Genomic DNA, 12592 nt, shown 5'->3' on the forward strand with positions numbered 1-12592 from the left:
ACTATACTTGACCATAATGAAAAAGGCTGTGCCAAAAAAGAAATGCATTTAGGTTTGGTTGTGCCTTCCACACATATGAAAGACTATGTCATTGTTCTCTGCAGAGAGTACAAAATATCTCCCAAAATAGATGGACTTAAATGATGGTATTTGTTATTCACAATATAATTCATCAAGATCTGACCCACAGACATCACCCAACTGAAATCAAAAGTGATTCCAAGGACATCAAGTACCTACATAGGAAGCTAATCCTTTTCACACTGCCTCCTAATCTGTCCAATCTGCGTGTTAGATGCAATAAAGGCTCTCTATAGACTGACTCGAGATGTAGTTTGGCTTTACAATACCTTCAACAGCAATACCAGCTTATGGCACTTGTTGGCCTGGGTTCTGGCACGTGTCTCAGTCCCTGCAGCGTGCCATCCTGCTCTTCAATACATATGAGCTCAGCTGCACGCAGCCAGATGATGAAGCTGATGAGGGAATTGATTCAACTGCCCAGCACATCTTTTTCTTCAAGCTGGGTCAAAACAGCACACAAACAGCTGTGCCATCACAAATGATGGTGTAGTGTACACTGTGATATGGGGACAGGAGCAAGTAGCAAGATTCAAGTGCCTTAGGTGGGTGTTGCTAAAGGTCACTTTGTAATGTCAAACTGCACCCTCCGGCTATCTGTTTGCAGGTGTAGTGCATATTATACAATGCCACTAGGAACTGGGATTGAACTCTCTGCACTATCCAGTAGCTAGCACAGTCCCTGATGCAGTTTGTGCCCAAGGTAAGCAGCTGCCAGGCAATTCCCACACATGGTTCAAGAGTTAATATGGGCCTGGAGCAACTTCCAGGAAGCAGTCTGCATGCAGCCACTCTGTTTTAGGGATAAAGAGTTTAACAGTATGGTCAGGGGCGTTTGATGGTAGTTAGCCTCTGTGCCAGAAAGCAGTCCCAGGCTTAACTTTCACGTGCAGACAGAAAACATCAGCCCAAATTCAGACTTTTCACCTGTTAGAATAAAAACCTACAGAGATTATTCTTATACCTCTTCACTCAATACCTCCAAAACTCCTACTTAGATTCTACCTTAATTCCTTCCAGCTCTTCAGTGACATTGACTGAAAGTCCCTCAGGCAAGGCCTACACAAATGCACACTCATCCAGCCCATGCTCTGAATTGGCTAGGTAGAAGCCATTTTTAAGCTAGGTGATGCAGTGCCATACTGCGCGGCATCATGGCCGAGTTAATTAGAATCACAGAATCATCTAGGTTGGAAAAGACCTTCACGATCATTAATTCCAACCATCATCCAGACCTGCCAAGTCCCATCTCTAACCCTTGTCCCTCAGTGCCATGTCCATGTCTCTTAAATACCTCCAGGGATGAGGACTCCACCACTTCCCTGGCAGCCTGTTCCCATACCTGACCACCCTCTCCATGAAGAAATCCTTTCAAATGTCCAACCTAAGCCTCCCCTGGTGCAACTTGAGACTGCTTTCTCACATCCTGTCACCTGAGAAAAGAGACCCTCACCTTCCTTGCTGCGACCTCAATCCGTGCAGTTGCAGAGAGGGATGAGGTGTCCCCTCAGCTTCCTCTTCTCCCAGCTAAACAACTCCAGCTCCCACAGCCGCTCCACATAACTCTTGTTTTCCAGTCCTTTCACCAGCTGCATTGCTCTTCTCTGCACGATTAGCGCTGCTACGAGGCAGGTCAGCACGTGCACAATGCTCAAGGGGCCCAAAGCTGAAGGATTTAACACACCCTCTGAATTCAGTCTTGCAACAGCTTCAGTGAATCTGGGCCACTCTCATCAGTATGCCATAACCTTGAGCTGAAGGGACCATGTCTAATGCTGAGACACTGTTTCCTTCCATATGCTAGTTCATTATCCAGCTCCTCGCTGTTTTGACTGCCAACAAATAATGATGTTTTTCAACACTTCTCCGCTAGGAACTGAATGCACAAACATTGCATCATAAATGCCACCCAACATCTGCCAGGCAGTTACCATCTTCCCATGACTATCACCTAGGCTGAACCTGAGCAAGTGATTTAGTGATGAGCTGTGTCACATCCCGTTACCTATTACATCCTAGATCATTCAAACCCCAGTTCTAACAAACAAGAAACATATTCACAGGTATTTGGTTAAAATACCACAGGAAAATTAATTCAAAACAATTAAACATGTATTCTAAATTCAATGTTATTTTGTTACTGAAAAATCAGAAGTCCTGATTCAGGTTATCAGTACTGCTACAAATCTTATAGCATCAATGCAGACATGGTACAAAAGATAAGACATTCACAGAACGTAAACTAAGGCAAAGGTAGCCTTTTTCTACCCTTCATATTTAACAGGCAGTCAAAACTCTTGAGGATATTATTATTTAATATATAAGTTATTTTAGAACAATAGCTTTGCAGAGCAAAATCCGCTCAGTCAGTCCAATGTTAAATAGCTGAGGTGATTACAAGAAAAAGACTTGAAGTAAAATATTTCAGATACTAAATGATAGATCAGTGACTTGCCTTATATTATCTGTAAATTTATTAACTGCAATCAGAGCACTCAATCAGAGCAGAGTACTGGTATAGAACCTACATTCCACTTCACATTGTATAGCTCTTTTGTTCCCTTCATGGTGCTGTGCTGTACTGATCCAACAGCTACACAACTGAAACATCTCAAAATAACCCCGCCTATGTGAATATTTTCAATATTGCATAGTTTTGATCAGCCTTAACCATCAAGTAAAAGCAAATGTCAGTCGAATCATGCTTGCAATTTCTGTAATTCCAATTCAAATTAAGCAATTGACTTTTTATATTTTCATTCTAGCATTTTGAGCTCACCAAGATGCTTCTCCTGCTATTTCACTTCCCATCCAACACCCAAAGCCTGAAAGTTATATTTAAGACTCAGCAGGCAATCCCATAAATAGTTCAAGACCTTGTAAACCACAATGAAGCCAGTTCCTAACTTCTTCCAAAATAAGATATTATAGAAGAAAAAGCCTCCACTGAAAAAAAATATTTCAATGCAAATAAGTTACAGAAATCCCTGTCAACATGCAATTAATGGACCACATGACAACCATCACCAATATGTAAAAATCCATTACAAATTCATCCTGCAGAAGCCAGATGGCTGTTCTGTGGTCATGCTTACCCAGAACACAGACACCTAACACATTTTTTTATGGCCATAAATAGGTGTGATTCCTGCTGAACTGGTCATGTCCTGAAGTATGAAATACAAAAGCCCCTCCAGTTAAACCTCTCAAAATGAAGAGAATTGAACCAAGGGGATTGTATGTGTTTCCTTTTGCTTAGTGGCCCCTGCAAAGCTCACCAGCCTCCTTGCTGCCTTCATTTCTGCTAGCCCAGACACTGAGGGAGCAGCACAGATTTAATGGAGTGCCACACTCCACTGGGGGACAATGGCTGGGCAAAACCTAACAACACCAAATAAATAGCTCAACATCTTGTAGCATTGTAACTGAAGACATGTGGTTACAGATATGCATTATGTTCATCTTAAGCATAAAGCAAGAGCATCTGTGGAAGTATGCACTGACCATTTCATTTTTATACCTTCTGCATTGCTGTCTGATGATAAAAAAAAAAAAAAAAAAAGAGGAAATCAGATATGTAATTCGCTGCTCAAGTCTCCTTGCATTTATATTGAAATATTATTACTTACAAGTATAAGCACATGGAACACAAGCGAATGAATAAATATAAATACTGTATACATAGAAAAATGATGTCTGAGATTTTTTTAAGAAATGTGTCTGAAGTTAGATTTACAGATTCACATTCAGATGTGAGTACTTTGAAGTCTACCCTTCATGCATATGAGATAAGATTTTCAAAGGCTGATACAAGAATTTCTAAAATTGTTAAACTGCTCTGCCTCTAAATGTAATATATACATGCTTATGTGTCTACAGCAAAATTTTTATGTATTTTGGATAAGATGCAAAGAGGTTGTTTTAGGATGATTTTTGACTGCAAAAATGAATCCACTGAAGAATGGATCAGGCAGCTCAGAGAAAGCACAAGCACAAATATGTATCATTGCAAGAACCCTGTAGACACCAACTACCTTACAGGAACTGCAAGTGCTTGAAATAACACCATACTGAAACGCAGCTCAGCAATTGGAAACAGTGAGCCAAATTTCACTGTCATTTACACCTATAAAAAAATTCATAGCGACACCACTCAGTGAAATGGTGATGTTGTTGATGAGCTTAAAATAAGAGCAGACTATGAGCCTCCATCTGTATAAAAGTACTAAACATGTGTAGTATAAACGTATAGTAGAAGTAGCATAATCAAACAAGTTCAAAGAAACAACAGGGATTTACTGTGGAGAAGGGATGGAAGCCAAGGGAGTTGGATTCTCCTATGAAGACAGGCTGAGGGAGCTGGGGTTGTTCAGCCTGGAGAAGAGAGGCAGACCTTACAGCAGCCTTCCAGTACCTAAAGGGAGCCTGCAGGAAAGCTGGGGAGGGACTCTTTGTCAGGGTGCATAGGGATAGGGCAAGGGGGAATGGCTTTAAACTAAAAGAGGGGAGATTTAGGTTAGATATAGGGAAGAAATTCTTCACTCAGAGGGTGGTGAGGCCCTGGCACAGGCTGCCCAGAGAAGCTGTGGAGGCCCCATCCCTGGAGGTGCTCAAGGCCAGGCTGGATGGGGCTTTGGGCAACCTGGGCTTGTAGGAGGTGACCCTGCCCATGGCAGGGGCTGGGACTGGGTGGGCTTTAAGGTCGCTTCCAACCCAAATCATTCTGTGATTCCCCACCTTCCTCCTTACCATCATTCTCCACAGCACATGGCATGCTGCAGATTCCCCTCCTGTCCCTGCTCAGTAATATCCATACAAACACAAGTACATATCCAGACCTACCATCACCTTCTACGCTCTCAGCCAAGGCAATAAAATACAGCTTTACTGCTTTGGACTTAAAAAAATAAGTGAGCGCATACCATACGTGCTTAAAATCCATCATCAGTCTTCACAGAACGCATTTAAAAACATCCCAATTGATGAAAAATGAGGATTGCATTAGGACAGCTAGTCTAGGTTTCACTTCATAGCACTGTTTCCCTCAGCTGCTCTTTAGTTTCCAAGAAGTGATGCCACTGGCATAAAATTGAAATTAAAGCAGCAATCACTGGCCAAAAGATATAGTTCAGTTTTTGTGACAAAGAAATTCATTCTCCATGGCACCATCTCCCAGACAAAAGAACGACTACACGTGGTATGCATGGCACATCAGCATAAAGTATGAAACTCAGCATAGGAGAAGATTGCAAAACTTGATGACACTCTCATGTAATAGCAAAAAGAGTGGTCTTTTTTCTTCCCCTCCACTTCTCTTTATTATGTGCTTAATAGTATCTTTTTATTTAAAAATTCAAGAGATTAGAGTTACATCTGTATAAAAAAGTCCTATCTATTTATTGGTTTGTTTTTCTGCCCCAAAATAAATACTAGGAGAGGTCCCTTCTTTTTTTTATCTTGACTTAAAATTAGTCAGAACAGCAGGTATTTGTTTCAGTACTTTTCCCCTTCCCCTCTTTCCCCTAATAAATAGTTGACTGATACCAAATATGGGAGAAAAAAAAAAAGATTATTAAAAAAAGTAGGTTGGAGAATTTCACTCCATTGACATCAGTCCTGGTAAATATTTGCTTGTCACAAGGGACAGCAATCTCAATGATGAAAATACTGCCTTCTGGTGCTGTGCCTTCTCTTAGCAGACAAAAGATACAGGAATTACTGTTTTGCGATAAATGGTGTGATTTCGAAATTTTCAGTACAAATTCAGTCCAAACATATTTTTTGCTGCTGTTGGTGTTGTTTCAGAAATGAAATCTAAAATTTTGATGCTGACAACAAACATATCCTGATCCAAAACAAAACAAAAAAAAAAATCACATTTCACTTCAAAGTACGTAATGTATTTCAGAAAAAAATATCAAAACATAACAGTTTTTCTGAGCTGAAAATAAAGACAATTAAATTTGAGTACGTATGGCACCATTCAGGATAAGAAAAGCAGAGGAACATTAACTCTACAAAAAAAAAAAAAAAGAAAATGAACAATAATGGAAAACAACAAAACAGGTGAGGTGGTAGACAGTAAAGGGGTTGTTTTTAACTGCAGGGCAATTGGATATGGCACACTGCCATGAGAAGGGCTTCCCTCTGGAGACAAGGAGGCAACAGGTCCATGCTCAGGACTGAGCTGGTGGCTGGAGGTGGGAACTCTGGAGACGTCCATGCTGCTGCTAGTCACATTCTGCTCATCCCTCTCTCCATGACCTATTACTTCATATCCTTATCGCTCTTTTTAGGTACCTCAAGGGAGGCTGTAGCGAGGTGGGGGTTGGCCTGTTCTCCCACGTGCCTGGTGACAGGACGAGGGGGAATGGGCTTAAGTTGAGCCAGGGGAGTTTTAGGTTAGATGTTAGGAAGAACTTCTTCACTGAAAGGGTTGTTAGACAATGGAACAGGCTGCCCAGGGAAGTGGTGGAGTCACCATCCCTGGAAGTCTTCAAAAGACGTTTAGATGTAGAGCTTAGGGATATGGTTTAGTGGAGGGCTGTTAGCGTTAGGTTGGAGGTTGGACTCGATGACCTTGAGGTCTCTTCCAACCTAGAAATTCTGTGATTCTGTGATATCGTCAGTGCAGATATCAGTGCACAAAGCACTACTGGCTGGGGAGGCTGGTCCCCATTGTGGTCACCCAGCTGAGGTACTCTGTGCTGGAGGCCGGGAGGCCACTGAGCCCAGCCCTGACCAAGGAGCTCATGCTCTTCTCCACAAGCTCTTCTCCATCTCATCAGGAACGTAACCTCTGACACTAGGAGGAGGTGCCTTATTTTGGACAATTCTCCAGCTCCCCACACTCAGGAGTCGTAGAAAAGGGGCCACTTCACCCACAGAGCTGTAGTTGTTCAGGCTGACAGCCCTCTCTCCACACCAGGGTCTCCAGGACTCCCACTCTGTGTTACTCCCACTGTGTTACACCAGTGAGCACCACCACCACCGAGCCATCACGCTTGGTCTAGCACCTTGTGCTTTCCGAGACAAAAAGAGAATTTATTTTCATTCATAACTTTCACTCCTCCCCAGGGGCCGCACAGGGCCTGGCTTACCCCAGAGCTGTGCCTACACATGTTACAGACATGCAGGATCAAGCCAGCGAGTCCAAGGACTCAGAGCAGACAATAAGCAGACCTTTGAGTCTACAACTTGGAAGTTGAATGATTGGCAAACAACCTCTCCTCATGAAAAATTATGTTACAGCAACACAATAGTAATGTGAGCCAAAAGTATGTCTATTCCTGATTTGTAGACCAGGTTTTAGTTATACTATAATCCTCTCAGTATGCCTGCTTAGGATCCCGCAATCACACGAGTCATGAACACTACCCACAAATCCTGCGGCTCCTATGCTGAGCAAGTGACACACCAGATGAAGAGGGATGGAAAATATACATGTGGAATTGTTCTGGGAACTTAAAACGCACATAACAGTAAACAAAGCAAATATGGTGCAAAACCTGTTGCTATTTTCACAGCATTTGTGAAGCAAAGCTACGTAGATGCGGAAAGATGCATGCTTTCTCACACCTCTCCTCTGATCCCAGCAAATTAAGCACAGCAGCACAAACAGGAGCAGTGATAAATAAATGCTACGCAGAGGAGCGCCTTGTCTGCTGCTGCATTGTGGGGGTGTACGTTGTGCATGCTCAGGTATAAATTTGTGTATGGGAAAGACAGCTGAATAAAATCACTCTTCCTCATGCTTCCCTTACAGTGTGGGCTGCTGGAGGGGATTGAGCACAGATAAACTCCCATGGCGTTGTCCTTCTTCCTCTCCTCCTTCTCCAGGCACTGTCCAAGTCAGTTTGAAAAGGCTGCTGCTGCCGTCCTCTGCCTCACTTGGGGACAGTCTTCAAGCAGCCAGTGCTAGTTTGGTCTGATAAGCAAAAACTTCCCTTTACTCCCTGCAGGAAAGGCAGTGCCGCTGTCGGATACTGGTGCACTTGCAAGCACTACAGACAAAGTTTGGCTGGTGGCAGAGAGGTGGCTGGAAGCCAGCTGACACAGAAAAGCAATATCAGTCTTTATTCTGGGGGAACCCTCTAAAAGCAAAAAGCAACTGCTAATGGCACAGCAGCAAACAAAACACAAGCGATCCCTCACTTGTGAAGGAGAGAAAAAGAAGAATGAACTGAAGCGATCAACATGAACTTAAACCATGGCATAGGGCAAGCATGTGGTGTGCCGTATGGAAACTCAGAACAAAACAGAAAGCTTGGAACAAAATGAAATTAAAAATCTGCTTTTAGTTCAAATTACTCCACTAAAAACCTAATTGAAAATTGTGTTGAAGTTGACATGACTTTGTGACATGTTGTTCTTTGAAGACTGCATTTTCCATCCAAAAAAAGGTACTAAGAATGTTTCAATCTGGCTACCTTCTATTCAGCATGGCTAGGGAACAGTAAATCATGAGCTAAAAAATAACACCATGCCATTAGTCAGCAAAAGATAGCTGTTCAGCCAGCAGACATCACAATATTTTCAAGAACCCATACATGCTGAACACCTGGAGACAAAGAATAGCGATCATTCACACATGGCTTTAGAACTGTAAAGGGACTTGATAAATTAAGTTTTTAGAGACAGGCCCCATGCAGCATCCCCTTGCCCACTGCTTCTAGATTATAACCTATCTGGGAAAGGCAATCCATCTCCAAAACACGATCCTTCTGTCTCTCTTTTCCCACAGACAAGAACGACCTCCCAGAAGCTACAGTCCTGGAGAGTGACAGTGTTTGGTGAGCTGAAGGGTCTTCTACTAATCTGCCTCACACTAATGCATCCCTGCAAAGGTATCTAAGCTGCCAAATCTAGGATTATATGAAGACTAGATTTTAAGAGAAAATTGAAATTCTTCTTTTATGATTTTTAATAAGTATCTCAATGAAATCAGGTCATGAAGAAACAGATTAAACAGAATTAAAATTAAGAGACTGGAGCACCTCTCCTACCAGGAAAGGCTGAGAGAGCTGGGACTGTTCAGCCTACAGAAGAGAAGGCTCAGTGGGATCTCATTAGTGTATACAAATACCTAAAGGGAGGGTGCAATGAGGACAGAACCAGGCTCTTTTCAGTGCTATGCAGTGACAGGACAAGAGGCAGTGGACACAAACTGGAACACAGGAAGTTTTATTCAAATATAAGAAAAACACTCTTTACATTAAGAATAGTCGAACTCAGGAACAGGTAGCTCAGACAGATTGTGGAGTCCCCATTCCTGCAGATACTCAAAAGCCACCTGGACATGGCAATCTGCTCTGGGTGGCCCTGCTTGAGAAGGGGGTTAAACCAGGTGACCACCAGAGGCCTCTGCAAACCTCAAACATTCTGTGATTTTGTGACTAACAGATGAGTTATCATCACTTGTATAGAAAAAATAAATAAATAAATCATGTAGTAAAAAAACAAAACAAACAACAAACAAACCAGTCTTCCATACTCATCATGGTCAGAAAATCTGTTTATTGGACCAGGTTAGTATTTATTGTACTAATAGACCTTGGGAGCACAAGGAGAATAAAGGGATAGCTCCACTAAGTTCAGTTACCAGGCCTGAAGCTATCCTAAACTGCCTATATGTAAAACTCAAACACACTGGCAACATTAAAGTATAAAACCCTACCCATAAATTTTCAGCTCCCCCCTGTTACATTCATTAAGTTCAGTGGTGAGAGCAGCAAGCTAATTTCCATTGGCAAACTCTGCGGTTGTATTAGTGAACAACCAGAGTGGGAGCTGAAAAAAATACAATCAGAGCAAAAGGCAATGGATAGTCTATTTCAGTTCTTGCTCTCTGTCCTCTAAGGAATAATACAATCACAGAAACTGGAGACAGAAAAACACCTCATACATTATATAGTTTATTTGCCTGCCAGTGTGAGATTCTTCCCTACAATAATTTTTAACACTTGCCTTTGCCAAGCTAAGAGCAATGCGTCACTTCTAAGGAAAATGAGCTTATTATGAGACCCCTCAGACACTGCACTTTGCAGTACCCAATAGATCACGGTGCTGCATCGTATAACAGGGAAGGTGCCAAATTGTTCAGACAACATGCTGTACAAACCTAGCCCGAAACAGGAGAGCCAGCTACATAACAGCATCCCTCTGAAAGATGGGCCCCTGTGTACATTCTCTTGTCTCCTTGCTACAACACAGCGTCCTCTTCCCTGCTCAAGTCACTGCGGATCAGTCCTGGCACACAGGTGTGAGACATGCAACCACGGTGCTGAGTGGCGTTAGCGTGCAAGAAATAGCTAAAGCTTTGAAGTGTGAGGTCATTTTGCAAGTCCCATACTTAGTGGCAGCTTTACCTTCTCACTGGTCCTCCAGTGGTCCAGCCTGGTCCCAGGAGGATCCTGCTGAAGGCAGAGCCTGGGCAGAAGAATTTCCTGCTGAAAGGAAAGAAACTTCACGAACCAGAGCCCTGCCATGCTGAGAAGCCCTCTCAAGATCCCTACCATGCAGAGGACTTCAAAAAACACAACTCCAATAGTCACTTGAAGGTGTTCACAAAAGGAAGAAAAGCAGACCTGAAAGAGGTAGCTGGTAAAGCACTGATCACAACAAAAACCATGCAGAGATGATGTCAGAAAGCTGATGCAATAAGCCTCTCTAGACACCCAGTCCCATGGGAGGTATTGTCTTGAAGATATGCTGAGGGGTTTCTACTTCTTACCTAACCCACTCTGGTGAAGCATTTGAGGTGTCATCTTCTCCTAGGCAATAGTTTCCTTACAGGGTTTTCTAAATTGCACGAAAGCACAGAGACCATCTGAACATTTTCAGTATATTTGCTTCCCATCTGTAAGTGTACTTGGAGATTTTCAACCATATTTCTAACTATCTCAGAGAGCTAACCAAGGAGGTCTGCCACACTAACTGCCCAGGATTAGGAAACACAGAGCATTCTGTAGCTAGTTTTAAAAAAAAATTAAAATAGTCCCTTACTTTCAACTTTAAACGCAGAAAAGCCCATTAAAACAATTATATTAAAATTTTAAGGTAGCACTAAAAAAATTAAGGCACACTAAAATTACAATTGTTCACATAACCTTAGCTCTCTCTCTCACCATGAGAATGTGCATTATAAACAGCCTTTTCTTCCCAGACACTTGCTGTTTTTCCGCATATTTAAACACAGATGTGGGTGCTTAGCAACTGTGAAACAAAATCATTTACTTAAATAACTAAGTATAGATTAAATTACTTCACTTTATATATGTACTTTTAAAACATTGTATCTGTTTTATAATAATATTTTACACCTAGAGAGACAGACTCCTTATATATGGATTGCAAAAATTAGTCACTTACCTTCGCATATAAGCTATGAAATAGGGATTTGTGTCTGCTCTGTGTGTATCTGTGCGAGTGTATGTGTTTGTGCATGAATACTTTGCATACAGGTACCTATATTTACAATGGGCAGTAACAAGAAAAAAAAAAGTAAAGAACTTATTCAAATGTTAAAAGTATTCCATAAATGTGAAAATAAATGTATTTATACCATGTAAAGGTCTGTACATGTATCATTCAGCATATCAAAAATTGTAAACAGTATTTCTTTTACAAATTTCCATATTTCAAACTGGAGACAAACAGGAAAATAATGAAAGTTTGAACAGTTCAAAAACATCACGTAGCCACCTAACTGCAGCCTTTCACTACCATTCCTAAATACAGAAAGTGGATTTTTTAAGTTACACAAAACAGAGTCTGTATAAAAGGTTTTGCTGAATGAATTAGTCAACAGCATACAACATATGTTTTCTTGGAGTGTCCATTATTTTGCATCACTTATTTTAAGCAACACAACGCTTTTGAGGAAAAATAATACATTTTGTTAAACCAACTAGTCTACCTGCACAAAACAGAGGTTTTTTTAAGCACACAAAGTTTTCTTCAGATCTCTTACCTATTTGTTTCCTGTATTGGTCAACAGGAGTCCTTGCTGTAGAGGCATCTTTTCTACCCATTGTTTTCAATTTGAAAATCACTGTCAGTACCAGAAGAAAAAAAAAAAAAAAAAAAAAAGACATTATTCCTAAATAACTTACTAAGGAAATCAATGATTTGTAACACCAACAGAAACTGTAACAAACAGCATTTCAGCATTTACTATATTACATCTATTAAAGATGGAAGCCTACCCAGAGACACCGAGACACTGAAGTTAATCATCACCATTCTAAAAACCATTAGATAAATTCTAACCATACTTTTTTCCCCCACTGCATAGGTTATTAACATTACCAAATGCTTGTTACCTTGAGTTTAAAAAAAAAAAAATATATATTTTAAACTGATTGTTCTGTAATTTAGCTTTCAGTACTACTACTGAATTTCATTCCATGTATATATATAGATATATATAATTAGTAAACCACAGAGTGAATGCAGCATTGTGAGCTTCTCCTATCCTGGTACACACATCTGTGCAGAAGTCTGAGGCAGG

General features: G+C 41.2%; 1 protein-coding gene across 1 annotated transcript in view; it reads right to left on the minus strand.

The window, feature by feature from the left end:
• Nucleotides 1–12592, minus strand: part of TRIQK (triple QxxK/R motif containing) — a 57338-nt gene that overhangs the window by 28407 nt on the left and 16339 nt on the right. The window contains exon 2 of the mRNA XM_084281218.1: nt 12053–12133. Coding sequence (XP_084137344.1) covers nt 12053–12113 — 61 coding nt within the window. The 5' untranslated portion in view covers nt 12114–12133. The remainder of the gene's footprint in view (nt 1–12052; nt 12134–12592) is intronic.

Source organism: Netta rufina (assembly GCF_964035555.1).
Source record: "Netta rufina genome assembly, chromosome: 2".
Classification (NCBI taxonomy): Eukaryota; Metazoa; Chordata; class Aves; order Anseriformes; family Anatidae; genus Netta; species Netta rufina.